At 39.6% G+C, this 27,852-nt stretch overlaps 1 protein-coding gene across 1 annotated transcript in view; it reads right to left on the reverse strand.

The window, feature by feature from the left end:
* Positions 1 to 27,852, reverse strand: part of HCN1 (hyperpolarization activated cyclic nucleotide gated potassium channel 1) — a 248,871-nt gene that overhangs the window by 199,385 nt on the left and 21,634 nt on the right. The window contains exon 2 of the mRNA XM_054986971.1: positions 19,659 to 20,082. Within this exon, the coding sequence (XP_054842946.1) occupies positions 19,659 to 20,082 (424 nt within the window). The remainder of the gene's footprint in view (positions 1 to 19,658; positions 20,083 to 27,852) is intronic.

A 27,852-nucleotide genomic window follows, 5' to 3' on the forward strand; every position in this document is an offset into this window, starting at 1 on the left:
AGATACAAGATTCATTTTATCTGACAAAGTGAGCTTTGACTCAAGAAAGCTACTGGACTCAAATTTTATTCTGCTACTCAGGGCTTTTTTTCTGGTAAAAGAGGTGGTGGAACTCAGTGGGTTGCCCTCAGAGAAAATGGTCACATGGCTGGTGGCCCCGCCCCCTGATCTCCAGACAGAGGGGAGTTTAGATTGCCCTCCGCACTGCTGAGCAGCATGGAGGGCAATCTAAGCTCCCCTCTGTCTGGAGATCAGAGGGCGGGGCCACCAGCCATGTGACCATTTTCAAGAGGTTCCAGAACTCCATTCCCCTGTGTTCCTGCTGAAAAAAAGCCCTGCTGCTACTACAGATTAACACAGTTATCCACTTGAAACTGAAAAGTGAGACTCTGGGGAGCTGCTGCCAGTCAGAGTAGACAATACTGACTTTGACAAACCAATAGTATAAAACAACTTTATGAGTTCACACCAGACTCTGGACACATAAAAACATGCTTAAACTAAGAATTATTTCTTCAAACTCTGGATCATTGCAGGATCTTACTTGATATACATTTTGGTCAAAGCTGGTCATAAGGCAAGTCTGAACAAGTTGGGAAAGGGTTTAAAGATATCTGGAATTCTAATTACAAAAGTATTAAAAGAAAGCCTCTTGCTCTATTTCAGTACTAGGACTTTTTCTGCTGCAGTATCACAGTACTACTCTTTTTAGTGTTGTTTGTTTCTTATAATCCAATAATATTTTAACATTTTTTAAAGTTATGCTTCTAAAAAAATCATTATATCCTTTTTATAACTATACTGGAAATTTATGTTAATTCTGCCTTTGTAATTTTGCAACAAGAAACATTTGGAGAGGGGAAAATTGAGGAAATGACCTATTTAAGAAAATGACAGCATTTAGAAGAGTGGAAGACCTGCTTGCTAAGGGAACGCATCTAAAGGCATATCCATTCCATCCCCAGAATTACCAATACCAGGAAGCCATGAATCTATCAGTTTAAATGGGAAACCTGCATATGTTGTTAACAGCAACATCTTCTCTTACGGTAATATTCTGAAGACAGTCCCCTTGTGTTCTACAGTCTGAACAATAACCAGTGATAATATCTTGCGATCAAAATGAGAACACTGCTAAGCACTGATTGAAATGTGGAAAGCTCTAATAGCAACATAATTGTTCCAGGCACCATAATGCTTTTGGCTGTTCCTGAAATGGCCTATTATAGAGAATCCATGCTCACCGATTTCAGAATCTACAGAAAAGCTGTTATTACTTGGATCATTCAGGGTTTCCTCCCCTACATTCCAAACACAGACAGAAGTCTGCAATGAGTCAGCAAGTTGCTTTAATTGCTGTAGACAGACTTCTAAAAATCCGTTATTTCGGATGATCTATGTTTATTTGGATCAATTTCAGAAGAGGTTTGACAAATTAAATCAGAAACTGGTTGAACTACCAATACAGCTTGGAAGCTATACAAAGAATGGAAAATAAATTATTTTTGTATTTCTCAGGCATGTAAGAACTTTAACTTTGCAATCATATATTCCCAAGTTCCCTTTTTCACAGAATAATTTCCCCATGATTTAACCAAGCAGAAAAATCAGATTGGATCTTTTCTGATATTCTGTAATTACTTAATGTATTATACCCCATACTGTACTCACAGTGGTAACTCAAATATTAGCAAAACTCTGGAAGGCTGCAGACATTATAGGAAGGGATGAAAAATAGAATATTTGAGTAACTCACATCTCCACTTTCCATGCTTTCTTTATTAAAAAAAGACATTTTGTGCATCTCCACTTGGGGAAATGGATCCAGAATGGAAAAACTGCGAGCTGATAAGTTTCAAATTGGAACAATTTTCTATTGTTTCTCCAGATGTTCCTGAACTGAGGCAACCAAAGCATGTCAATAAAGAAGCATGCATGAAGGTATCTGTGATGGATGAACTGTTCAAACTATGGTGTGTACTTAGTTGTACACCATCAGGTGAGTCACATGTCAGTGCGTGCTGTGCTACTATAATCATTTACCTCCTGAAGACAAGCAACCCTGCACTTATTGCATTTAATCTTTCTTGTTGAGAAACCAGACTACAGAATTATAAGGGCAATGCAGAGGGAGAAAGGAAGGAAGGAAGGAAGGAAGGAAGGAAGGAAGGAAGGAAGGAAGGAAGGAAGGAAGGAAGGAAGGAAGGAAGGAAGGAAGGCTATCAAGTTTCAACTTTAATGGTTGCTGTGGGTTTTCCGGGCTGTATTGCCGTGGTCTTGGCATTGTAGTTCCTGACATTTCACCAGCAGCTGTGGCTGGCATCTTCAGAGGTGTAGCACAGTTGCTGGCGAAACATCAGGAACTACAATGCCAAGACCACGGCAATACAGCCAGGAAAACCCACAACAACCATCGTTCTCCGGCCGTGAAAGCCTTCGACAATACATTCAACTTTAATATTTTTCATTTTAACCTTTCCTGACATAAAAGTTGAATGACTAGGTGCATGGCTAAATACATAATACTGTTTGAGCTGTAGTCAATTAGTTAAAAGGAGATACAAGATCATTCAAAAATTGTATTAATGGGATATTGGGATATTATTCATCTTGCCCCAAATGCCTCCATCTAAAAAGGAAGCATTTGTAGCCAGCCTTCCATTAATTTTTATTGTTTAACTTATCTTCATCTACAGGATTTCAAAAGTAATTGCTATTGGAGACAAAAATCTTTTCACCTAAAAGCTATTGTTGAAAAATAATGTTATTATGTCATATTGAAATTGAATTTCAAGGTTTAATTATCTGAATGGAAGGGGATAACACAGCAGGGTGATGTATGACAGCCCAAATTCAAGATAGGACCAGATTATATGGAAGAATTTGTTCGGGAGTTGAGCCGATGTAGACATTTTTCTCATCTTCGTTATTATGGCAGATCATTTGCAAACTCATAGTTTCATCAAATATATAACTGAGTTGCTGCTCCTACAATAAAACTGGATTTGATTTTTTTAAAAAAATGAGAGAAAGGAGGCATTATTAAGCAGACATATTTAACTCATTTGACAGCTGCACGTAAAAATGTGATATTCAAGCAACTGATTGGGAAGTTGTGGAGGGCATTATACATTACAGCTTCTGAATGAGCTATAGCTGGAAATATGAGCCAGTAATCTGTCCATTTCTTTACATGAGAATTTGATACCACTGATAAGGTCAATGGCACAGGAGAGATGTTCATACATGTTAAATGTCTGGGGCAGACTGCTAGGAAGGTATCTGACACACCAGAAATCTTGAACTGCTAAGGCACCAAGCACGGAAATTCACTGCCTTTTCTGTCGAACTTGTCCTCTTATTTTGTGGTATTTAAGAAAAGTTGATTTTATAAAATCACTTCTTATACATGCAGGGGGAGGGGGGATTATTTCGTTTCTTCAACCATAAATCACATTGGCTAACTGACGGAAAAACTAATTTTACACTTAATCAGTGCTTCCATTCGTTTAACAATTTTTAACCCATAAATGGACCTGCCTTCTTATCTGATGGCTACTAAGCTTTCTCAGGGGTCTTTAGTGAGGTACGCTATCAAAAGCCAAAGTATAGGGAAAAATTAGAAATCAAAAAGTTCATTCCTAATTACATTCTGCTCTGCAGTTGTGGCATGCTGTGGTTTTCTGTACTAAGCTGGCAAGATCCTTCAATAAAGACAGAAGCCATTTTCTCCAGGGGAACTGATCTCTGTCATTTGGAGATCAAGTCTACAATTCCAAGAGATTTCCAGTCACCATTTGTAGGTTTCAAACTATAATAGTACAACAAAGACTGTATCAAGGAACTAGCTGCTACTGGATCATTACTCATTGGCCTCTGTGACAAACTGCACTTTTTAAAAGCTTGAAAATGCAGTACAAACAGCTGAAGGACTGTTAAGGGTAAATCCCTCACAGACACAGAGAGCTTTGTGTGACAGGCTACTCTGAAGAATCTGATTGTTTATGATTGAGCTGGAAAGAGGAAGGTCTGTTTTCTGCCCTAGCTGAGAGGAATCCACTGTGAAGAGTAGGGATAGGAAATTCTAACTGGAAGCAGTTTAACACCAACAGGAGAACTGGGGGAAAGTTAGCAAGGAAGTTTGGGGAGTGGGTGAAGACTTCCATTTAGGCCAAAGAAAGGAGACAGTTCTTCTAAGGAGAGGAGACTTTCCCTACCCAGTCAAACAGGAAGGTAGCTCTGGAGAGTGAGATTCCTGGCGGTTGGAAACGGCTTTTTTGAGACCTTAAGCTTCAGTCAAAAACTGAAGGAAAGCACTGGTATTTGAAGAGAAGGGGTTTGGCATTCTTAAACCCAAAAGAGATGGAAGATACTAAAAAAAGTGTACCAGAGTGTTTGGGGGAAACACGGGAACAAAAGCCGCTAAACATAAGAATGTAAGTATCTGTGAAGAGCATAAGAACTACAGTCTGTGCATGTACTGATTTTACATCAGAGATTTCTATGTTGAATTACCTCAGAAATGTTCAACCCCTGATTTCACCTGACCTTTTCCCTCTAAAATAAATAAAATAGTTACTTTTAAATTTTAAAAATGTCTCTGGCGTCATTTGTGTGGTTTATGGACAAAGAAGAGAGTAAGAGAAGGCGGGAACATTATAACTTCATTCCCCTCTGTCTGAATCTTGCCACTTAAAAACTCCACCCTTGTTATCTCGAGGACTCCTAAGCCTCATTGCCTTGTTTAGCACTGCATTCACAGCTGTGTGACTGGACTGCAATGAACTCTTTGTTTTCTCGTCAATGTAACTGAACCTTACCAATTTTAGAGGCCAAACATTTGGATGAACACACAGGTTGAGAAAATGCCAGAAGCCTTGCTGCTGGTATCCCATGTTATCAAGTGGAGACGCAACAAAGCTTGTGAGTAGAGATGGGCATGACCTGAATTACGATTTGAAAAAAAAAAAACGATAATGGTGTTTGCGCCATCGGGACCGGGCTGATCGGTTCCGTCCACGGCAACCGATCCAGAGGTTGGGTGGGGCACTTGCTCGGGTCTTGATCGGATCGATCGGTTTCTGTTTGGGATTGCAGACACTCTGGTGCCAGCCATCTATTCCCGGGGAAATGGAGCCAGGGGAATGCCTGAGCTGTTTCCCCTCCTTCTGTCACTCTGGAAACGTGAATGGAAGGCCAGCTTTCCTTGATCAGCAGGGCTTTCTTCCAACCATGGAGCAGCCAGCAACGTGCCCATCTCATCACCATTTGGGAGAAGAGAGGGGAGGGCGGGGGAAGGGGTGTTCTTCTGTAGCCATGGGCACTCAAATCTTATCCCTGCAAAGCCTGAGAGGCAGCTCTTATGGCCCTCCTGCGTTGCAGACCCAGGCTTATTGTGAGTGAAAAGGTGGCTTCCTAAGAAAAATACAAGCAAAGTGATTGGGAGAGGAATGGGTTAAGAGAGAGAGAAGCAGAAGCTGTTTTGCGCTCCTCCTGAGTTAATTCAGTGCAGTTGAAAGAGTTAAGAAGAGATCTCTTCTCAGTGTTAACTTTTTCAAAAAACCCTTGCTTTGAGAGCAGCTATCAAGCTGTTTTGCGCTCCTCTCCTAGTTCGTTCAGTGCTGAAAGAGTTAACTGAAAAGAGATATCTCTCTCCTCCTCCTGGCTTCTCAGCCCAGTGCCTGCTTTTTGCAAGAAGTTGGTATGTGATCTGATGTTTCATTTGTGTTTTTCCTATTTAAAAAACCATAGGATCCACGAGGATCTGTGTGGATCCTGATTTTACTTTCTTCCTATTTAAAATATGCTTTTGGAAAACTAGCTGCTTTCTTTTAAAATCAGGTGGGGAGCAATGGATTCTATCCCTGCTTTTTTAAAAAAGCTGGCTGAAATTTGTTGACAGGGTGTCTCTCTCTCTCTCTCTCTCTATTTGGAGAGGCAGGGATGGGTTAAAAGTGTTTTCCCCCTCTGCTCTAAGTGCGTGTGTGTGTGTATGTGTGTGTGTGAGAAAACTCCGGGTTAAAAACTTCCCCCCCTCTGCTCTAAGTGCATGTGTGTGTGTGTGTGAGAGAGAGAAAACGTTCCCTCCCTGAGGGAAGGCAGCTCGTCACCGGGTTAAAAACTCCCCCCCCCTGCTCTAAGTGCGTGCATGTGTGTGTGTGAGAAAACATCCCCTCCCTGAGGGGACGCAGCTCGTCGCTGGGTTAAAAACTTTTTTCCCCATCTGCTCTAAGTGTGTGTGTGGGGGGGGGGCGCCCCTCCGATCCCAGATCTCAGATCGGAAACGGGACTTGATCGGAGTGAATCGGAGATCTGGGGTCGTCACCAGTGTGGATCCATGAACAGCTTGATGGGTATTTTTGTGGCATCGTGCCCATGTCTACTTGTGAGCTACAGGAAACAACAGGTTCTGTCTTAGGGTTCTGTCTTAGGACAAAACTAGATGTGACAACATCCCTGGGTTCGACCCATGTATACTGCCACCATTTTAAAACCTAATGATGCAATTTAAAAATGCTATTGATGGCGTTATCCTGAAGTGCAGTGGGATGAGGTCCTGTTACGCACTTGACAAGGTGCAGAGGGGGAATAAGAGCATCTTATCCTGCGATGCCTGCTGCAGGCCTCTCGCAGCATTTTTTAAAGCACCTCATTAGTCTTTAAAATGGTGGCAGCATCCATGGGTCAGACTCCAGGACACTGTCACATCTAATTTTATCCTTATAGAGGAAACTTGGAATAAGAACCAGTGCATCACATTGCCTCTGGTGAACAGGCTATTATCCAGCAGCTGCATTCCAGCAATTTGCCTACTACATGTGTGATACATCTTGTATGCATACTCTTAATGCCCAACCATCAAAATATATTTTCTTCTCCAATTGTATCAGTTTAGCCAAAAAAAATAGAGGAGAAAAGAACAAAAAAACTTGGCAAGAATAGATAAAACCTCCAGTATCCAATTTAGAGACTCAATGGATTGTTCATATAGTTTTACATGTAATTTCTATCACTTAATCACCAATCATGGTTTTATTTTCAATAAGGGGCTGTAGGGATTGTAACAGTTTCAATAACGGACTTGTAGGAATCAGTTGTCATAACACAGTTATTAGCAGAATCATCATTTTGCCAACAAAAAAAATGAGATGCTGCAACTATGATCGTTGTTCATTTTCACTGGAGATGCAGTATCTAACAAGTAACTATTTCCAAATAAACACTAAGCACAAATGGCTTTCAAAATACAGCAGGTCACATTTGCTTAAAATCAAAACAAATGGAAGTCTTGTAAGCATATTTTTTGATTTAGTCAAGTAAGACACTGTCACCTAAAACCAATCTTGTGTTGAATTTTCAGTGGTGGAGAAAGGATCAGAAGACCCTGAGCTACAAATTCAACTACATGTTCTACATTAGCGCTGACATTTCACAACTCTTGCCTTCAAGCACAGTGTTAAGGCACACTGTTCTCCAAGATATTTGTGACAAATGGGGGAAGGAAGGAAGGTTATGTGACAGAAGGATACTACAAAATTAATGTCTCTTGACATATTTTGGTTTGTGCTAACAGCTGACCTAAGTATATCTGCAGCTACAGTGAACCATAGTTTTATCAACAAAATCTCACACATGGTTGTTGTGGGTTTTCCGGGCTGTATTGCCGTGGTCTTGGCACATTTCAGTTTTCAACCCAACAAAAACAACATTCGATTTATATACCACTCTTCAGGATAACAATGCCCACGTAGAGTGGTTTACAAAGTATGTTATTATTATCCCCACAACAAAACACCCTGTGAGGTGGGTGGGGCTGAGAGAGCTCTGGAAGAGCTGTGACTGACCCAAAGTCACCCAGCCAGCTTCAAATGGAGAGGTGGAGAATCAAACCCGGTTCTCCAGATTAGAGTCCTGCTACTCTTAACTACTATACCAAACTGGCTCTCAGATTGGTCTGCAAGAGTACCATGAATCAAAAAGACAAATATCTGAAGCTACATTTATAATAGCCAAATATTATGAGCCATATGAAATGCCAAGATCAAGGATTGTAGTGCTGATTTCCCCCTGAATTAAATCCCAACAGTTACTAGCCCACTCCTATTTCTATATCACACAGTTTACCAATCAGAGCAGTAAAATGCCACAAGCTCACCTGCAGCCAATCTTTGTGATAGATTGCACTAACTGGCCTTCCTGATTTCTGAACATACCAAGCTTTTGGGTTGAGAGAGTGTAAAAAATAGCCAAACAAAGCAGCAGGAAAAATAATTGCTAAACTATTCAACAATATATCAATACAATAGATATCTGATAGGATCATGCTGTAAAGTCTCACATGCCGAGTACCTTGATTAAACTCTGCATAGGACTGCTTTATGATGACTGCAATCCTGAGTTTTCAAAACCAAGAATATGGACATAAATATTTCACATGTATACAGATTTTAGCTGGTATCCATTCTAATGTTATTCCATGTGTCATGCAGCAAGCCAAGCAGATGAAATAACCCTTTATGACCTAAAAATGCAAGAAAACATGTATGCTAGAAAGTAACCCACAAAGCTATCCTGGACCATTTATGGATCATATCAGCTGTTCAAAGTAGCTGCAGTAATTTTTGCATTGTTTTAGTATGTTCTCTTTCTTCCTGTGCTTCACTGACCTCTCTGCATATCTCAAACACTGAGAAAAGGGTTTAGTGAAGTAAATAAACAGACATACATAATTCTATGGAATTTTAGCCTTAAGTGGCATTAGCTAAAATATCGCAACAGAATGCATTTGTATTATCTTTCCCCTCATATGTCCTCTACATAATGGGAAGGGAACTGCTCTAGTCTAATACAGAACATACTGAGTCAGTGAGACAAGGACAGCCAATCAGCCTGCCAAGTGAGGCACAGGTAAAAGATGATGCATTTATTTATGTGCAGGAAATGTTAGGGCTTTGGGCCTTAAGGAACTAATCTTTATAACCCTCGTTTATTTCAATACATGAATGACTCGACTGCAAAACAGTATACTCACAAGAGACTTATGGTTCTGCTTTTAAATAAATATCCTAGTGGAGAGCCAGTTTGGTGTAGTGGTTAAGAGCACAAGACTCTAATCTGGAGAGCCGGGTTTGATTCCCCACTCCTCTGCTTGAAGCCAGCTGGGTGACCTTGGGCTAGTCACGGCTCCCTGGAGCTCTCTCAGCCCCAACCACCTCACAGGGTGTTTTGTTGTGGGGATAATAATGGCATACTTTGTAAACCGCTCTGAGTGGGCATTAAGTTGTCCTGAAGGGTGGTATATATACTGAATGTTATTATTATTAAGCACTAAGTCAAGTGCTAGTGGTTTCCCTGCCCCCCTGCCATCAGTGACGTAGAAGATGTATTCTCTATGTATTTTACCAAAGACAAAACAAATGCAGTACCAAAAATATTTTTAGCCTTTCTGTACTTTTTAAAGTATTCCATCTGAGTGGGTGAGCATTCATCTTATCCATCACTTCTGTTAGTGGGTCCAATACAGTGATCTGTGAGCAGAATAAATTCTTGCAGTGGAATAATGCTGCTTTCCACTCTGGAGCTCTTGGCTGTCCCAAGAAAGGCGCTCCCGAGGGCCAGGGGACTCTTACAAATAAAGTGGGATATCATGCAGAGGGAGGCTGCGACTCAAGGCGGAATGAGCAGAAATCACACACTCTGTTCATGATTCACGGTAGCTAATGTTATAAAATACTAGCACATATAGATTGCAGTATATAAACCTAGATCCAGCTCTGGCTGCCACTAGAAATTTCAGTCTCCTAGCTGATAGGAGATTCTCATTGCTTAACATTCTCATCTAGCTCTTGGCTTGTTCTGTGCCAGAAAGGCGGCTGCTGTTAAGAGCGCGGTTTGAGCCAAATTATTGTTTTATATATAATTTGTTACATTTGCTCATTTTCAGAAAGAGTGAAAAAGGTGTATCTGTAGCCCATCTCCATGATGGTTTCCATAATGTGGTTTGCTTACCACATTAACAGTGAAATCCTAAGCAGAGTTACTCCAGTCTAAGCCCACTGATTCCAATGGGCTTAGACTGGAGTAACTCTGTTTATGATATGACTGTAAATGTTTTAACTGGGTTAGAATTTAGAAATTGTTAGAATGTATATCCCACCTTCCTAGGACATGCAAACACTGGAAGAGAAGGAGGAAGATTTCAGGTTCTGGGGAAATGCTGGGAAAAATTTCACAGCTCTTCAGGAGAGTCCAAATTTCAAAAGAAGACTGGATGATTTTTATACAAATAAATTGAAGCTAGATAATCCTGCTGTTATGGGCTGTGGAACTTGCTTAGACAGCCTCCTCAAGTTTCCCCAGATTCTAACAAGGCTTTGAGTTCTCTGAATATTAAAAGTAAGAGCTCATTCTCTAACAAGCTACAGAGAACATTACCAGAACAAGGTAAGAACGGTTCCCCAAGATTTCCTTCAATATATTAATCTAAGTGTGGCTCATTTTACTCTTTAAAAGGGTACAAATAAGGCATCAGATTTTTCTTTAATATAAAATCAGATTATCTGTGAAGGAGATGGTCAGGGGAATGATTTTCAAATTTTACATTTTTTCCCTGATTAGAATTTTAGAAATGCTACTAAGGGAAAGATAATGTTCAATTTGTATGCCTGAGAAAAATCATTTCCTGTACTATCTGCCTACAGGTGATGCGCTTATATATTTAAAAGTATGCAATGTTGAACTTAGTCTTCAGAAATATTTAGCTGTCTTCACATGACTCCCTCTTTAACAATATAAATTAGGGTTGCCAGCTGGGGTAGGGATTCCTTGCCCCCCACATTTCACCTGTCACCCCTACTCACCAAGCTGGGGGGGGGTGGCGGCCAGGAGTCATCGAAGCACACAGCAAAATGGCATGCACGTGCCAGAGGCCCTGATGACATAACTTCTGGTTGAAAACTGGAATCTATGGGGTCTCAGTGGGGCTGATTCAGCCCCAAACTCCATAGTTTGGGGCTGATTTTGGCCCTGCTGAGACTCCATAGCTTCCAGTTTCCAACTGGAAGTGAGGTCATCACAAATGAAAGACGGCTTGGGACCCCATGCCTGTCTGGCAACCCCCTCAACCCCTGATTTTAAAGTATGGGGGGGTCTGGCAACCCTAATTTGAATACTGATATAAATGCCTACTGGTTTTTGAAAAGCATGGATTATCACAAAGTCTTCAGCCTCTTGTGACTCTCATGCATGAACAGCTATGTAGAGATTTCCACTTTTGCATCAAACCATATATTGCCAGGTCATCCAAACCAACCAACAATATCTTGCATTTCCATGAAAGCCAGGATATCTAAAGTGGTATAATCCAGGTGTAGAATCTCTATCTTTGTGTGGAATCTATCTTTGCAGGAAAGACCAATTAGTAATCTTTTCCTGCTCAAGTCTTATGGCAAACTATGGCTTGACACAAACCTAGAAATCTCTGAGTAGCTGATAAAACATGACAGAAGGAAGGGGGGATCATGTGAGCCCAAAGATCCCCATATTTGTCCATTGCGTTTGAACCAAGCCACCATACAGCAACACTTTTGCTTCAAAGCTAACTTGGATTTAGACATTCTGGGGTGAAAACATCAGAAACTCTTTGGTTCATCAGGTTAGGTAAACATATGTACACTAAAAATCATAAATATTAATTTTGTGAAGATGATAGTCCTGCCACTTTTTCAATACATTACACACTACAGCTGTTAAAAGATATACAGAATGTCAAATTAACTGACAATCATTTTCCTGGGAAATTCTGCTTTTTCTCTACACACAGAGAGAGAGAGAGAGAGAGAGGTAATGTCATACTCCCATGGTACAGAAAAGAGGGTACTGTTATTTCTGAACAAGGTATTAATAAGAAATAAGAAGCCATATGTGCCAGTCATTTCCATAAGATTTCATGGCATGTTAAAAATGTTACAGCCAAAAAACTAAAATACCCAGAATTTCCAAAATCAGGCACTGTTTGCATATTTGTAAGATTCAATTCCCAAGTCAGCCAGACAAAACAGAGCCTATCACACAAAAAATACAATTGACAGGCAATGAAAACCCAGACAGCCACTGTATGCGGGTGAAGCCAATGTTATCTTGTTCTTGTTGGGTCTTATTATATTTTCATTACTGGTGTTTATAGCAGGACTATTGAGATCAAGTAGTGATTTTTTCCCCACTTCATTTGTTGCACAATTGTGCTGCACCATTGTGCAGCAGCTGTAGCTTCCAATTCAACACTGAGCTAAACTGAAAGACAGATAACTGACATGTTATTTTAGACTGCACCGGTTTAAGCTCGTACCCTGAATCTTCCAGACAGTGATAAATTAATAATTTCTAGTTAAACAATGAATTGCATCATTGTCAATTCACTAACAAATGTTCCAACCTCTTCATGCAATGCCTCACCAAACATGCAAATTCACTCTTCTACCTTACATGTATAATAACCTTTGACTCTGGATGATGTTTCCCAATAATTTATCCTCTCCTGTGATTTCTTGAGAACAACAATTAGCCATAATGGCAAAATGAACTCTCCATATTCAGTTGCCTCTGAATACCAGTTATTGGGGATGAAAAATAGGGGGAAACTTTGACAGCTCCCAAATGAATCTATCTGGCTACTGATGGAAACGGAATGCTAGACTAGATGGACCTTAAATCTTATCATGCAAGGTAGTTTTTACGTACTGACACTTGATGAGACCATCACTCAAAACTCCAGTGAAATTTCTTCTTCAAATTATTCGATGTATATGTCCCCCTTTGAACAGACAGCTGTTATTATAACAAAGGACATTTTTCAGACTCCAATTTCTGTTTCCATCAGCCTACAACTTGTCAAAGGGGTTAGTGATGGAGGCACAATTTTGTCTCCTGAAGTATTACTTATATTAGGTAAACCATATTTATTCTGCCAACAGAACATCAGTAAGATATTGTCAAGATTGCATCAGAAAGGTTTGTGCTTTAAAAGATTCCAGGAAACTGTCACAGATCAGGATGAAGGTCTAGACAGAAATCTGGGCAACGATTCACAGAATGTCAGATCTCACACAAATTGCTTGACCTCTCTGTATGTCAAGCTTAAGCCAGATGTGGCATTATATAAACACAGACACAATCCATACCAAAAAAACCAGTGAATGCCAGATGCTGTACTTAACAGAATATGTTTAGAATGTACACACTCTATCTGATGCTTCAATACAATGAAATTTTTATTTAAAAAAAACAAAAAAAGGAAACGGCTTGGTTTCCAACACCGCTGTTCTCAACTGATTTATTGAAAAGTAGCATCAAAGCACAACCTGCAAAGGATTTTCAGCTACCATAGCCATTTAAACTGAAAAATTGTCAGTTATGAAACTTTACTTTAGGCAAATAGGTGAAAATTGACCTCCAACCTAAACAAGCTCGGCCAATCAAAAGCCTTCCTAGGAACTGACACATCTCCACACTCCCTATCCATTTCAGACCACATGTCATTATTCCTCAGAAGTACTGTGCTTATTATGATGTTTATAAGAAGTAATTAACATAAAGGCCATTTTCACACACCCATAGCCTCCAAAAAATCATACAAAACTCATGGCATGAAGAGTCTTCCTAGCACGATTTCCCATCACGATCCCATTTAATGGCACGATTTCTGACATCATCGCACCATTAAATGGGAAAGATGCTTCATGTCGTGAGTTTTGCGCGATTTTCCAGAGGGCTATGGGGATGTGTGAAAATGGCCAATGTTATACATGTGCAATTTTCTTGCATTTTGATATGTTAACTTTTGCTGTGAGTCTTGTCCATCCTCCTTTACTGAAATCTCTTTGTATGTCTCTGTGTGAGCCATCCGGCTCTCACTATTTTGCAAACTGTCTATATCCCCACTCCCATATCGCATCCTGATGGGCAATTTATAGGTATAAAATAGCAGTATAGCTGAGGTTACGGCACTTAAAACAAATTCTTGTATATCTTTGAGAAAGAAGTCAACATAGTTCAATAAAACGGCAAGAGTAGTCATTGGTGGATAATGGAAAAGGAACATAATCCCAAATAAAGAGGGGTGGTTAGCAAAACTAAAGGAATGTGTACAGTTGACTAAACTAACTTGATTGTTGCATGGTAAAAAGTTAGATAAGTTTGGTAAATAGAATGTTATCTTGACTAGGATGATTAATTGAATTTAATAACATCTATATCGCTTGTTTAGAGAATTGTATATGGATTTGCAAAGCTCTGTATCCAACTGAATACATTTTTAAAAAATAGCAATGCAGCTAGGAATCAGTGGGCTAGAGAAAGAAATCAGTAGCCCTTTACTCCACCACATAAGTAACTTGCAGAAATTATAAAAATAACTAGTTCAGATACTTGGAAGGACAACTGCCTTTTCAATTTCCAAGAAAATGGGCTTTCCAAAAATGTGATGATTTCCTGCACACCTTTAGATAATATAGGTGATTTAAGTTGATTAGGTTTTTCTTTTCTGGGCGCATTCTTTAGCTTCCTATTGCCCAGGAATGTGGCGTGATCTGTAAAGGTAAATGGAAATTTAGAGAAAAGGTGCATTTCGTATCAGACAAACCAAACTTCCCTGCTGATGAAAATCATTAAAAGTAGAATACTGCACAAAAAGATCAGAAAAAACTTCACAATTCATTATAGAGGTTCATTTTTAGTTACTAAGAGGCATATTCAATTATAAAATTTAAAGGTCATGTCAATTATAAAATTCTAGTCAAAATTTTCAATTTCTTCCTTATGAAGAAAAGGTTTGGGGCAAATCATTGTTTCCAATAGATGTCCCCCCCTTTATGTAGCTCCATTATTTGTGTCATGTGTGCATTTAGGATTTCATAATGCTAATACATAGGTGACAATCTGGTGCTAATTTGGTAAATCAGTACTTATAAATCCTGCCAAATTCTCCACTGCATTTTGATTTGTTGTCCTGAAGGACGGTATATAAATCGAATGTTGTTACTGTTATTATAATTATTTATATGCGATTCATTTTTATTTCCTCTTTCAGCCTCATTTTATTGAACTGTTAATATGAACTGAATTTCCCAATGCCATTTCCAATTTATGTTCAATATCCTGAAAGCTACAGCTGTATTCACTGCCAATGTCTCATACTGTGAGAGGAAGAGCTTCAAGGCTGTTCTGATTACTACCTCAGAATTTATGATGAATTAAAGGGGTGGGAAAAGAAGTAAAAAATGGAAAATAAATGGTGTAATTAGGGCCTTGTAGAAAATATTAGACAATATAATTTCCAAATTTTCTTACCCAACAAACTGTATTAAAAACTTTTTCATCACCATAGAATGTTTCATAATATCCTGAATACAATAAAGCTTTAACATTCACTTTTTAATGGAATCATATTGTATACATCCTTGTATACCTTCTTAGGATTGCTAGCCATGGCTGGCACCCTGGCAGGAGAATTTGGGAGTGAGGACAAGAGTTTGGTGTTGCACCAACATGCAAAACTGGAAGTGATGTCATTGTGTCATGAGAATTATTATTATTAATTATAATAATCAATGTTGTTGTATTATTAAACAACAATAACAACATTCGATTTATATACTGGCCTTCAGGACAACTTAATCCCCAGTCAAAGCGGTTTACAAAGTATGTTATTATTATCCCCACAACAATCACCCTGTGAGGTGGTTGGGGCTGAGAGAGGTCTGGAGAGCTGTGACTGACCCAAGGTCACCCAGCTGGCTTCAGAGGAGTGGGGACTCAAACTCAGTTTTCCAGATTAGAGTCCTGCCGCTCTTAACCACTACACCAAACTAGTTCTCAAGATAACTCTCTAAGGTTCACTCAGTGCTCTATGGTTAACCACAGAGTTTTCTGTGAATCCTAGAGTGTTACACCAACAGTTTTATTTATTTATTTATTTATTTATTTCAAATTTGTATTCCGCCCTCCCCACAAGCAGGCTCAGGGCAGATACCAACATATTAAAAATACAATTAAAATACAATAATATTTTACATGCCAACAATGCATGTTGGCATGACCAGGGGTCATTTCCTGTAAAAGGAACTACAGAACTCATTAGCATAACTCATTAGCATAACTCATTAGCATATGCCCCACTCCCTGACATCACCGGAAGTTTGTCAGAAGGCAACATCCACCCCTCAGGCCCCTTTCTGCAAAAGTCTCCAGGTATTTCCTTAAAGCAGAATGAACTCAAAGCAGCTTACCCTCTTCTGGAGAGCTAGCCCTGCTTGCACCCACTCACTCACTCACTCTCACAAGTCATAAATGAAAATAAAGCAGCATGAATTCCAAGCAGCTTGTGTTCCTTTGGAGCTCAGCACCACTCGGCTTGCACTCACTCACTCATTTTCTCTCCCCCCCACCAGTCACAAATGAAAGTAAAGGAGCAGAGCAGAATGAATCCAAGCAGCTTGCGTTCCTTTGGAGCCCAGCACCACTCGGCATTCTCTCTCTCCCCCACCCTGCCCCCAGTCACAAATGAAAGTAAAAGAGCAGGGCAGAATGAATCCAAGCAGCTTGCGTTCCTTTGGAGCCCAGCACCGCTCGGCATTCACGCATTTTCTCTCTCCCCCCACCCCCAAATGAAAGTAAAAGAGCAGAAGGAATCCAAACAGCTTACTGTTCCTTTGGAGCCCAGCACCACTCGGCCTGCACTCGGAGGAAATCACGTGGGCGGGGCCAAAACCCACGTGACCTCTTTTTAGACCTACCGGAACGCCGTTCCTGTGCGTTCCGGCTCCAAATGAGCCCTGGGCATGACACAGAATCTCTGAAAAGATCTTGTTTCCACCACCCCCCTCAGTCGAAATGAAAGGCAGACACAAAGCTTTGGAATAAAATTGGGCCACTTTATTGAATACAACATAACTTATCACTATGGCAAGGGATCTAACTAAATAGTGGTACAGGTCAAGCCCTGGGGTCACTCCGGACCTCCGCCTTGACTTGTCTGGGCAAACCCCCACTGCCCCAGGGGTGAGCCATACAAATGCATAGCTGTACTGAGCAGCCAGGCAAATAGTTCCCCCTCCAAGCCTGCAGTACTTCGCCGTACAGCAGGAGGGCCTTACTTGTATAGGGGAGCCATGCAGCAGTCTGCTCTCACAGCTGGCTACCGTACAGCCCAACAGCCACTCCTGACAGACCCCAATTCCTCACCAATGAGGATGTGCCAAGGGGGTCACCGGCCCACTCATTTTCCATCCTAACCTGATAGTTGCCAAACTATTTATAGCTCTACCAACCAGTTAACTAAACACATCCTGCAGTGCAAGGTAGGCGAAAAAACCCTCCTTGAAAGCCAATTAGGAGAAGAGAAAAAATTCCTACCTGGCTCTGATAAATATCGACCAGCTAATCCTGCACTGCAATAGGGTGGGTGGGTGGGTGGGCCGAGCAAACGTGACAACTGCCAGTTGAAGAGGGGCGGAGCAGGTTTATATGCCGTAAGCTCCGCCCACCCCAGCAAAGCCCCGGATGCTAGGGAATGGAACAGTCAGCCTTCCCTTCTAATGGGGCTGCAAATGCGGCCCCCAACCAAGCCGCTCTGCATCCGGCCGGGAAGGGGCCGTCTTGTGCATGAATGTGGAAAACTTAGTCAACTGTGACAATCAGTTGCTGGCTTTTAACAAGCTGCTATTGCTCAGTATGGCATACCTCACAGGATTTTGGTGCAAATAGTGACAGCCCTTTATATGCCACCTTAAGGGATCCGAAGTGCTTATTTCTATTCCGAATCATATGCAACTTTATTCAGAAGTAAGGCTCATAATATTCAACAGGGCGTACTTCCAAGTAACTGTGACTAGGCTTGCAGACTTAAATTATGTTAAAATATTTTTGGAACACCCAGTGAGATTTCTGACTTCCTTCATTGAAGACCAAACACGGTGTCACATCACAACCTGTTCGAGAAAGTAATCTTGGACTCAAAAAGTACCTTAACAGAGAGGGGAGACAGCTGTTCACTTTTTATTTATTTACTTTCTCTACAGACTAACTTTCTCATCAAGATTCAAGACGGATCACAAAGTATAAAGACAGTGCGATAAAATCAGTATGACACATACCATAAATAAAACAATTCAAGAAACAGAATCTTAGAGAAACACAGGCACCACAGGCACCACAGAAGTAACTGAATATTCATTAGCTCCCAGACAATATGCATTCACTCCAACTTTGATGAGCCCTAGAACATGAGTAGCCACCACCCCTGCTTCCCTCCAGATTTTTAAAGAGAGTGGGGGGAGCAACAACAGTGAAATAGCATAGCTCATGTACCACCAACTCTCCCCAAAATGTTCCATAAATACTGATATATCTAAACTGCCTTAAAATGGTGCATACACATGAGACTTCTGCAGAAAGAATTTAATGAACCGAGGTGAATGTCCTCACTCATTTGGGTACCTTACAAAATCCTTTCTGCTGTTATTAGAGCTGCTTGCAAAAAATCAGTTTTTATTTCTTGAAACCACATACACTATTAACTTGCAGTTTTCTCCACTCAGTTACTTTTGTATCAGAAGAAGCACTTCCTTTTCCTGCTAATTATTTCAGAGAATTAATCAAAGAAACAAGCAGGCTATTGCACCACTACTGCCAGGATCAGCACCCATTAGCAATCTGGTGTGCCTATGTTAAAAACCTAAGGTTCATCTCAAACCACTGTTCTTATCACTTCACTTATTGATCATGCTGGGAAGATTAGTAAAGGAAAAGTTGAAGGGAAAGTATTTTCCACCAACATGGAGCTGCTATTACAATATATTCACCCCACCCACACAGAGTGAAGTGCAGGCAGATTGATACGAAGGTCATAATAATTGTTTACTTTTTACAACATATTAAATCATGCAAAATGCTTGAAATACTGAAAGTGCTATACAAATATATTGCTAACATGGAGCAATTGCTATTATCAAAGAACAACATAGGGAGTAACTGTTGTTGCAGATAAATCACTCTGAATACTCTCCACAAACTGTTAGGTATGTAACTTTATTTTTATTTTTCTTGCTTGAGAAGCAGTTTTGTTGTTATTTACCCAGGCATTTCACAGCATCTGACTACTATTCTAGGTCTCTTTTACTGATGGTCACAAATTTTAGTTGTATTTTGTTTTTACTAATAGTGTTAGATTTCTTTAAATTTTGATTGTAACCCACCTCGGAGGACTAACTTAGATGGAAAAGCAGGATGTTCTTGTTTTAATAACTAGCTAATATATGACACTCTCATATGAATGCTGAGCCACCCAAAATAGTCCTGTTCAAATGAACTGTTCGTATGAAAATATGTTTGGTACGGTATGTAACTTCAGCCTTTTGGGAAAAGTTGTCTTTTTTTCCATGACACAAATAATTTTATGTTAAAATCCTATTGAGTTTTAAATAGACTTGCAGAGACTCATCGTAAGAAGTGCATAATAAGCCATTTAATGAAAGGCGCTACTCTCATTCCTGCAAGCAACACCGATTCCTAAATGCACTAAGAAATCTCAGTTGGTTGCAAGATCTAAATATAGTGCCATCACTTAAAAATATCAGACGGATGAATACAAACGAGAATCTTACCTCTTCCCACTGGTGTATATATCTTATTAATCTTGAGAGTCGTAACAAACGCAACAGACTGAGGATTTTTGTGAACCTCACAATGCGAAGTGCTCTAGCTGTCTTGTATACTTCTGAGTCCATTCCTTTTTCTACAATAAGAAAGATATAATCCACTGGTATCGATGAGATGAAGTCAACCACGAACCAGCTTTTTAAATAATTCATCTTGATGACTTTTGGGTCCAGTATGATCTCAGAGCTATCCTCATTAACGGTTCCAGTTCTAAAGTTCATGATTAGGTCCAACAAAAACACAGTATCTGATGCTACATTGAAAATAATCCATGGCGTTGTTGTTTGCTCTGTGAAGAATGTGATCCCAACAGGTATGATGACAAGATTTCCAACCATCATTATAAGCATTATTAAGTCCCAGTAAAACCTATGAGAGACAGAAAATACAATCATTGAACAAACCAGAGAGTAAAAATTGTTCTGAATTTATTTTCCCTTAGTCTTTTAATTGTACCTTATTTAAAAGCTTTTATTTTTCAAGGGATTTGATCATAATATTGATAATGAAATCAATATATTGCCCTAGAGAGAAAATTACAAAAGAATTTTGGAAAAACTGTAATTCCTCTTATCCAGAATGCAATGGATAAGAGGAATTTTATCCGCTCTAAATGATCTGTAGATTAAACTTGGCTATTTTCACTATCACTGATTCTAGAAACTAGTTTAACAAATCCATAGTCTCCAGGGGATTTGTTGATAGAGAGGTAGACTTTGGGGAACCTCTCCTAGCAGTTTAATGTAGATCATATGACCCTGTGGAACCACACAGGCCAGAGGCAATTGGGGAAAGCAGCAGTCTTCTAATGCTACTTTTTAGAACCTGCTGTCCAAAAAGGGAAGCCTTAACAGGCAGTCCAGACAGAGCACTATCACAGTCAATAATATTGAAGATAATGGTGACTCCACATTTTCAGAAGCAAACTTGACTTTGGCAGACAAACCGATATGGGGCACACATCTTTTAGACTGGAGATTGCATTTAAAGATGTGTTTGCAATCATCCACCATTTTAATAGGATGGACCCAGCCAGCTGTTCAGTTGATGAAAAGAAGAGGAGGGGAGTCCTTTGACCACCCAAAATCCTATGCTAGGGATCATGAATCCTGCATGGACAAAAGCTATGTGATGAGGCTGTAGGAGAATTGGTGAAAATTAAGTATAAAAGCTGGCTGAATCCAATCCAATGTTGTGTGCAGGAAAGACAAATATAACACTAGTATACCAACAGAAATCCTGTGCTCCAAATGGCTCTACAACATTAGGAGCTACCAACATGCATGGACCAAGGTAAAAACTATTGTTCACCTTAAATTATTAAATTATTAATTTATTAAATTAAAATCTTTACAAAAGGATTCTAATGTTTAATTATTTTAATGACAGTATTTTACACTCAGAGCCACTTTCTGGGACTTCTGGGACTTGCATAGGCTGAAAGATGCCTACCTCAATCAATTAAAATGTAGTATTTTTAAAAGTATTCTAGTCAACTTTCCAAATAAATAAATAGACAGACAGACAGACAGACAGACTCTGGACATTTTTGCAGGCTTTGAAATGTACAAAGGCTTATCCTGACCCAAAGTCCATTATAAAGACAACTTTCATACAAATCAAAGGTATGAATCAAATGATCATCATATGAAATATCTGTACCCACTATTATATCAAATGTGGTACAAACAGGTTTTCTTCTTGACTAAAGAAGGCTCATTATGACAAAAACAGAGAATTCCTGCTACAGAAGAATTATACAGAATTATATAAACATGTTCAAACTCTGCCATTCCTTCCTACTAATGATTGTCATATGGAATAAATTCAGCATTGTGCAAAAGAATTAGTTTATCATTCCATGGCATATCTGAAAGGATGTGTGGCATTTAGTAGATTTTTCCCAGCCCTCCTGTCAAAACCTATCAATGTGTTTACATAAAAATGAATTGGTGCCTGCTGTTAATCATGAATGCTTTGGCAGCCCAATGAAATTGACTCTTGGATTTCCTCCAAATGCAAACCGAAAATGAAGCCGAATATGCTTGAGGAGGAATGGACAATGTACAGCCTGCTCCTTTTTTTATGTAGCTTCAAAACGAGAAGTTGCTTCCTGCTGTCCAGTCTACAGCCTGTATAACATGGGTAACACATTTCTCATCCATGGGAGAAATAGAGCACTATGAAATCTTATTACTCGTAATTGATATGGACACTATGAAATTCTGCAAGGAGGAGAGAGAAACCATGAAGCATACCTGGGTCAGATCCTAAAGCATATAACAAAGTCATCACTGTGGCTCTGCAAACACACTATGATTTGTTACTGGTATCACTGTCAGCCACCGGTTTCATTGTCATAGAAAACATGGTTCATGCTAAACCTAGGAACAATTTAGCAGGCAAATTTGCATTGCCCATCTCTGCACCAAATATAAGAGTCATATCACTGATAGATGCATGCAATAAAGGACCAATGCAGTGGAATAATTATTCAAACAGTGTAGAGATATTTTTGAACTAATGTAATATTGGGGTGAATTAGGAGAGGCATTCCTAGTGGAACCGGAATGATCCTCCAGCTTTAAGTCTTTGCTAGATTTTGAGAGGGGGGTGGGGAATCAACAAACAAGATCTTAAAATTGCATGTCGTTATTCACCAGCACCTGATCACAAGCTATTTTATTATGTCAACAATTCAGGATTATTCTAATAATGTTTTATTTTAATTCATTAGTTTTAATACTACTAATTATTTTTCAAGCATATTTTAAGCGTTCCCGTATATATTATCTTAGAATATTTGTGAAAATGTGTAAGATCTTGAGTAAAAGGGCATCCTTTTAAATGTCTGTACAAGATTTCTACCCCTTATGAATGTTAAGTCCTGCTCTTGGGCAAGAGAAATATGTCACCCTTCCAGATGTTAGAAATTTGCACAAATACAGGAAGCAAAACTCATTTGTGTTTCTTGTGTTCATGTAGCTCACTCAATCCACTCCAAAATAATGCAAAATCAGTGCTTATCCAAGTCGCACTCAAAGACTTAATGTGACTTGATGTTTGTAAAAATCACCCCAGTGTGACGTTCTGAATAACTCCAAGTGGTAGTATTAATACAGAAGATTTTGACAATGTTATTTCTTTTCTCTTATTTATTCAGCAGTCAAGATAATCAAAGCAGTACATCTTTCATAACATAGACGCCAGCAGAAAGATTCTCAGTGCTATTTCTTAAGCTTTCCAGTCCAAAACTGTTTTACCACTTGACGTGCCAAACAGACAAACTATTGTAAGCCATTTCCTTATCCCTATTAAATAGTTTTACATAGGATAGAAATGTATTTCAGATTTTATACATTAATGAAGAAAAATAGCACCTGGACTTCACAAAGTGCTTTCATCTGAAACATTTCAACACTTTGTTCTCAGTAAATTTTGTCCCATTTAGATTATTTTCTACAAATGACAGAAAAAGATATAGGGTATAGGAAGCAAAAGATCATTAGAGAGGCAAAGCATCTTACTTTTGCAGGGAGCCAATGGGAACCAGAAGACTGAGTAAACAGAATAGGGAATGATCAAGCCCTTGATTAGACTGAGATGTAGCAGCATGCTTGGATACATTCTCTTAACCTTGCTTTCCTCATTGCAAAATGGAATAATACAACATGATAAAACTGGGGGAAATATTTGTTGGCAGTAAACGTTAAAAGTTTGCTGACTGACAAAACAACTGGACTGGTTTATAACCTAAAGAACACTGCATACTAAAATGCTGAAGAATTTAGTGGAATTATCAAAGTATGAGTTTTGACATTTACTACCTCCTCCCTCTCCCATGACATCTCAATGATGTTAGCTGGACTTAAATCTTACTCAAGATGTGAAAGCTCGAGGTCAATGTCTAAAGTCCCTAATTACATGGCTAAAAACTTTCCTCATTGAATGGGAAAAATCAGCTCTACCTTAAATTAAGCCCTAAGGATAAGCTTTGTCCCAGGACCATTGATTCGGCTCAAGGCTGTCCTCACTTTTTTTTAAAAAATCATTTTTATTGAATGAGTTAACATACATTCCTTTAAAATATACAATTTCATTTACCCTTCAGACTGATATATATGCCCCCACCCCTTCCCCCTCCCCCTTTTCCCTTTTTGATTTCCAACAGCACTAGAACCCCTTTATTTCTTATCATTACCTCTATTCACACTATAGTCCCTATTATCAAAGGTAAAGTTCATATACATTCTCCACACCTCTTAGTAGTTCTGTCAAGGCTGTCCTCCGCTCTGAAGTTTCCAAGCTGAATAGCAATTGATGATCAATCAAGATTAATGATGACATTTAGCAAGTGCAAAACCCTGGAAATGTTATATATGTTTTGAATATTTCCTAATGTGGATTCAAAGATTTCTTAGGGTTTAATCATAACAAAGAGCTATAAGATTAGATCAAGCTGCATCACAGAAAAGTAAAGATTCATGATGTGGCTAATTAAAAGGAAATGCTGCTGAGGAAGAGGCATGCAGCAAGTGCAAAGAGAGCAGAAACTGTGTTAGCATGTAATCAGAAGTGTTTTCCAACGTTCCAGCTGGTAGGTGCCAAAAATGAGTATACTGTTATGACTCTAATTATTTCATGTTTTATACTATTTTAGAACGTTCGAAGCACTCAGTAATCCACACATCAGTCATGTAAGGTGCATAATCAGTATCACTCCCATTCTGTCGATGTAGGCATGGATCCTAAATCCCATTTCCAAATGCTTTGCACTGATCTCTGTTGTGGAGGTGGTCATCCACTGCTCAGCATGTCCCTCCAGAGCTAGGGGCTTTCATACATGTAAGATCAGCATTTTTCAATCAGCCAGAAAGCACCACCAGCCAGAGAAAAGCTCTGCGCAGAAAGGGATCACCTCTGCAAGGCATAATGAAAGCGAGGCTTAGGACCCAAGTCCCAAAGGCGAAGTTCTGAGATTTCTTAATCAGAGCGCAGAGCCTAGGTATAGTATGGCTCGATTTGTGAATTGACAAACAATAGCTAAGGCCATCACTTTGCTTTCAGTGGCTGCTGCATCCCAGAGATAGGGTTAACCTTATACCTTTAACCTGGTATGGTTAAAATGCATATAGTAAAGAAATTTGTATTCTGAGCCTGCAAAAGCGGGGAGGGCGGAATATAAATACAATAAATTAAATTAAATTAAAATTAAATGACAGCCCTGTGAGGTAGGTTAAGCTGAGAATGTGTGAATGGCCCAAGGTCGCCTAGCAACCCTCTATGGTAGAGTGTGGATTCAAATCTGAGTCTCTCAGATCCTAGTCGGAAACTCTAACCATTACAACATAGTGACTTCCACTACAGCTGAATAGTAGAAAGAAACCAAGCCATGCAAGGTGTGTGGTATGAAGTTGCCCAATGGTTGCTGCTGAGCCTGTCCACAATGCGTTCTCCCTCAAAGGCCAGAACAGCCTTGGAAAAGGCCCTGCCTTTTACTGACAGAAACCAGGGCTTGAAAGCTGGCAATACTGCATGGCTGCCTAGCAAAAGTAATTAAGGACATTTGTTTCTTAATGCTAAGGGTGCAGCTTCTGTTATTTTGGATGTTTTTAACTCCCTAATGTATTTTTTTTTTCAGATTCCAGATTTTTCTACAAAAAATTTTCAGGTTTGTAGAATAATCAGTCTTGTCTGTCCCTGGCTCCAATTCCTGGATTTAAGTATACACAGATTTGGCCATGATGAGAATTAGATATATTGGTATCACTGTTTCAGCACTTTTCCTTGAATCAAATAGCATTATAAACATGCAATTAAGATGCTATGTTTTTCAGAAATATTAAAGATATTTTCACAGTTTTCCGTAATAAGCCCTTTCACAATATTAATAATGGCATTTTTGTATGTTTATATATGGATAAATTACATTTTGGGGGGATCAACCTTCTATGAGAAAAAGCACTAGATTTTATTTACACTGTAGAGTGTTTGTTGGATTTTAGCAGAAAAAGCAACACATCTATTGTTAATTTATACAACACAATACTTCATTCATACTCCATATATACCATATATATATTCTTCACAAAGAAAAAAAGAAAAAAGTATGTATCAGTCAGAAGAATAAAAAGGTGAAATTATTTCAAAGGATCCTGTGTCACCAGCACAGGGGTTTTTTTTGGGGGGGGGGGGGGGGGTTGACGCATTTTGTATGTGCTTTCTAAAACCTTCTATCTGATCCTCAAGAGCTTAAACTATACCTAGTTCCTTAATGACTTCACAGCTTTGCCACAGCAGTTTCTTTCCTTCATACACACAAAGCACAGGTTAAGGGTGACAAGAGAAAGTGTTCACCTCCAAGCTAGTTGTCCAGAGCTGAAAGGACTGATAAACTGCTCTTAAAATAAGAAGTTGAGGAAACTTTGATCAGAGTCTCTTATGACCTGACATAGCCCTTAGTCATTTTAACTTTATGTTTTAAAAAAGTTATAAATCTTTTTTACATTTCAGGACTAATTGAGGAGAGGGGGAGAGCTTCTTTTAGTATTTTGGAACTGAAAATGTATATATTTATTTATTTTTTTTTTATAGTTTACTTTTCTCATGGAGATTCCAAGGCAGATTACAGTGTGGATCAGAACTGTCCATTTCAAAGACATTTTAATAAACGTAATAGTGTATATGCATGCAAATCTGAAAGATTTAAAACTAGCAGAAATCCAATACAAAGTTGAAAAAATGCTGAAATAGTATAAGCAGTTCTACAAGGGACATATTAAACAACACAGGAAAACCCCGGCAAGATCATACTTACAGCAACAGTGGTAATGTCTGTATTCACTCCCTATCCCTTTACTGAAGCATCTCTTTTGAGACTGCTTCCTTATGTTACAGCCCTCCTATCTGAGTAAAAGGCCCTCTTGAATAATTCAGTTTTGTATCGTTTGTGGAAAGCCAAGAGAGTGGGAGCTTTCCTGACCTCTTCAGGTAGGCCATTCCATAACAGAATGTACATGTATGAGTATTACTGAACTTAAAATCTATTTCATATTCCAAATGATGATCTACAGTCAGTCGGTTAAATGAAAAAAGTCACTGTAGCAAAACAGTATGGTGAACAGAAAAGCTCTGCCATGGTAGTGATAGGATAACATCCGGGGCAGTGTGGGAGAACAATGTAGCTAATCTTACTTTGTACAAAAATCCACACAAACTACAGAAATTAAAATAACTGTTTATAGTTTGAAATACCTTATAGTTTTATAGTTTGAAATACCTTTTTTGCAAATGGTAGCCCATTAAGTCAAAGAATGCTACTGATATTGGGTACAGGATTGGTGCAATGCAGGGCTCATTTCAAGGGGGAACTCGCCGGAACGGTGATCCAGCAGTTCCCCCAAGTCAGATAGCCTCGCCCACCTGACTTTAGGGCCGTTTAGGCCTTGATTGGGCCGTTTCAGCCCGGATTGGGGCCAAAATGGCCCAGATTGAGTCAGTGCCAGGTGGGGGAAGCCTCCCCTGCCCAGCACCGGTCCCAGCCATTTCAGCCCTGATCCAGGCCAAAACATGCCCAAAATGGCCATTTTCTGCCATTTTGGGACCATTTCAGGGGCAAAGGGGCCCAGATTGGGGCCAAAATGGCCTGGATTGGGTCAGTGCCGGGTGGGGGAAGCCTCCCCCACCCAGCACCAACCTGATCCCAGCTGTTTCGGCTCTGATCTGGGCCAAAATGGGCCCAAAATGGCCATTTTCTGCAGCTCTTTTTCTACGAAAAGAGCTGAGTTCCTGCAGCTCTTTTTCTACGAAATGACCCCTTGTGCACTGTATTTTACCTCTCCAATCAGGTGGGATAGACTTCTCACCACAGAAGTAAGCTAAGCCCCAGTAGTGCTAGCACCACTACAGGGCCATTAACTGGCATCTCAGTGGTTGCAGAACAACTCAGGGTGTGACAACTGCCATAGGTGATGCCAGTTATTTCCTCTTGCACTGCTGCCAGGGGAAAGGAACAGAAACCCCAGTGATTCCGTTAGCATTTCTCAAGCTCATCTTGGACTCAGATGGTGGCAGGACAAGTCTAGGAGGAGACCACAGGCACAAGCCATGTCCATTGCCGCCTCCTTCATCACCACCTTC

The sequence above is a fragment of the Eublepharis macularius genome, chromosome 8, assembly GCF_028583425.1.
Source record: "Eublepharis macularius isolate TG4126 chromosome 8, MPM_Emac_v1.0, whole genome shotgun sequence".
Classification (NCBI taxonomy): domain Eukaryota; kingdom Metazoa; phylum Chordata; class Lepidosauria; order Squamata; family Eublepharidae; genus Eublepharis; species Eublepharis macularius.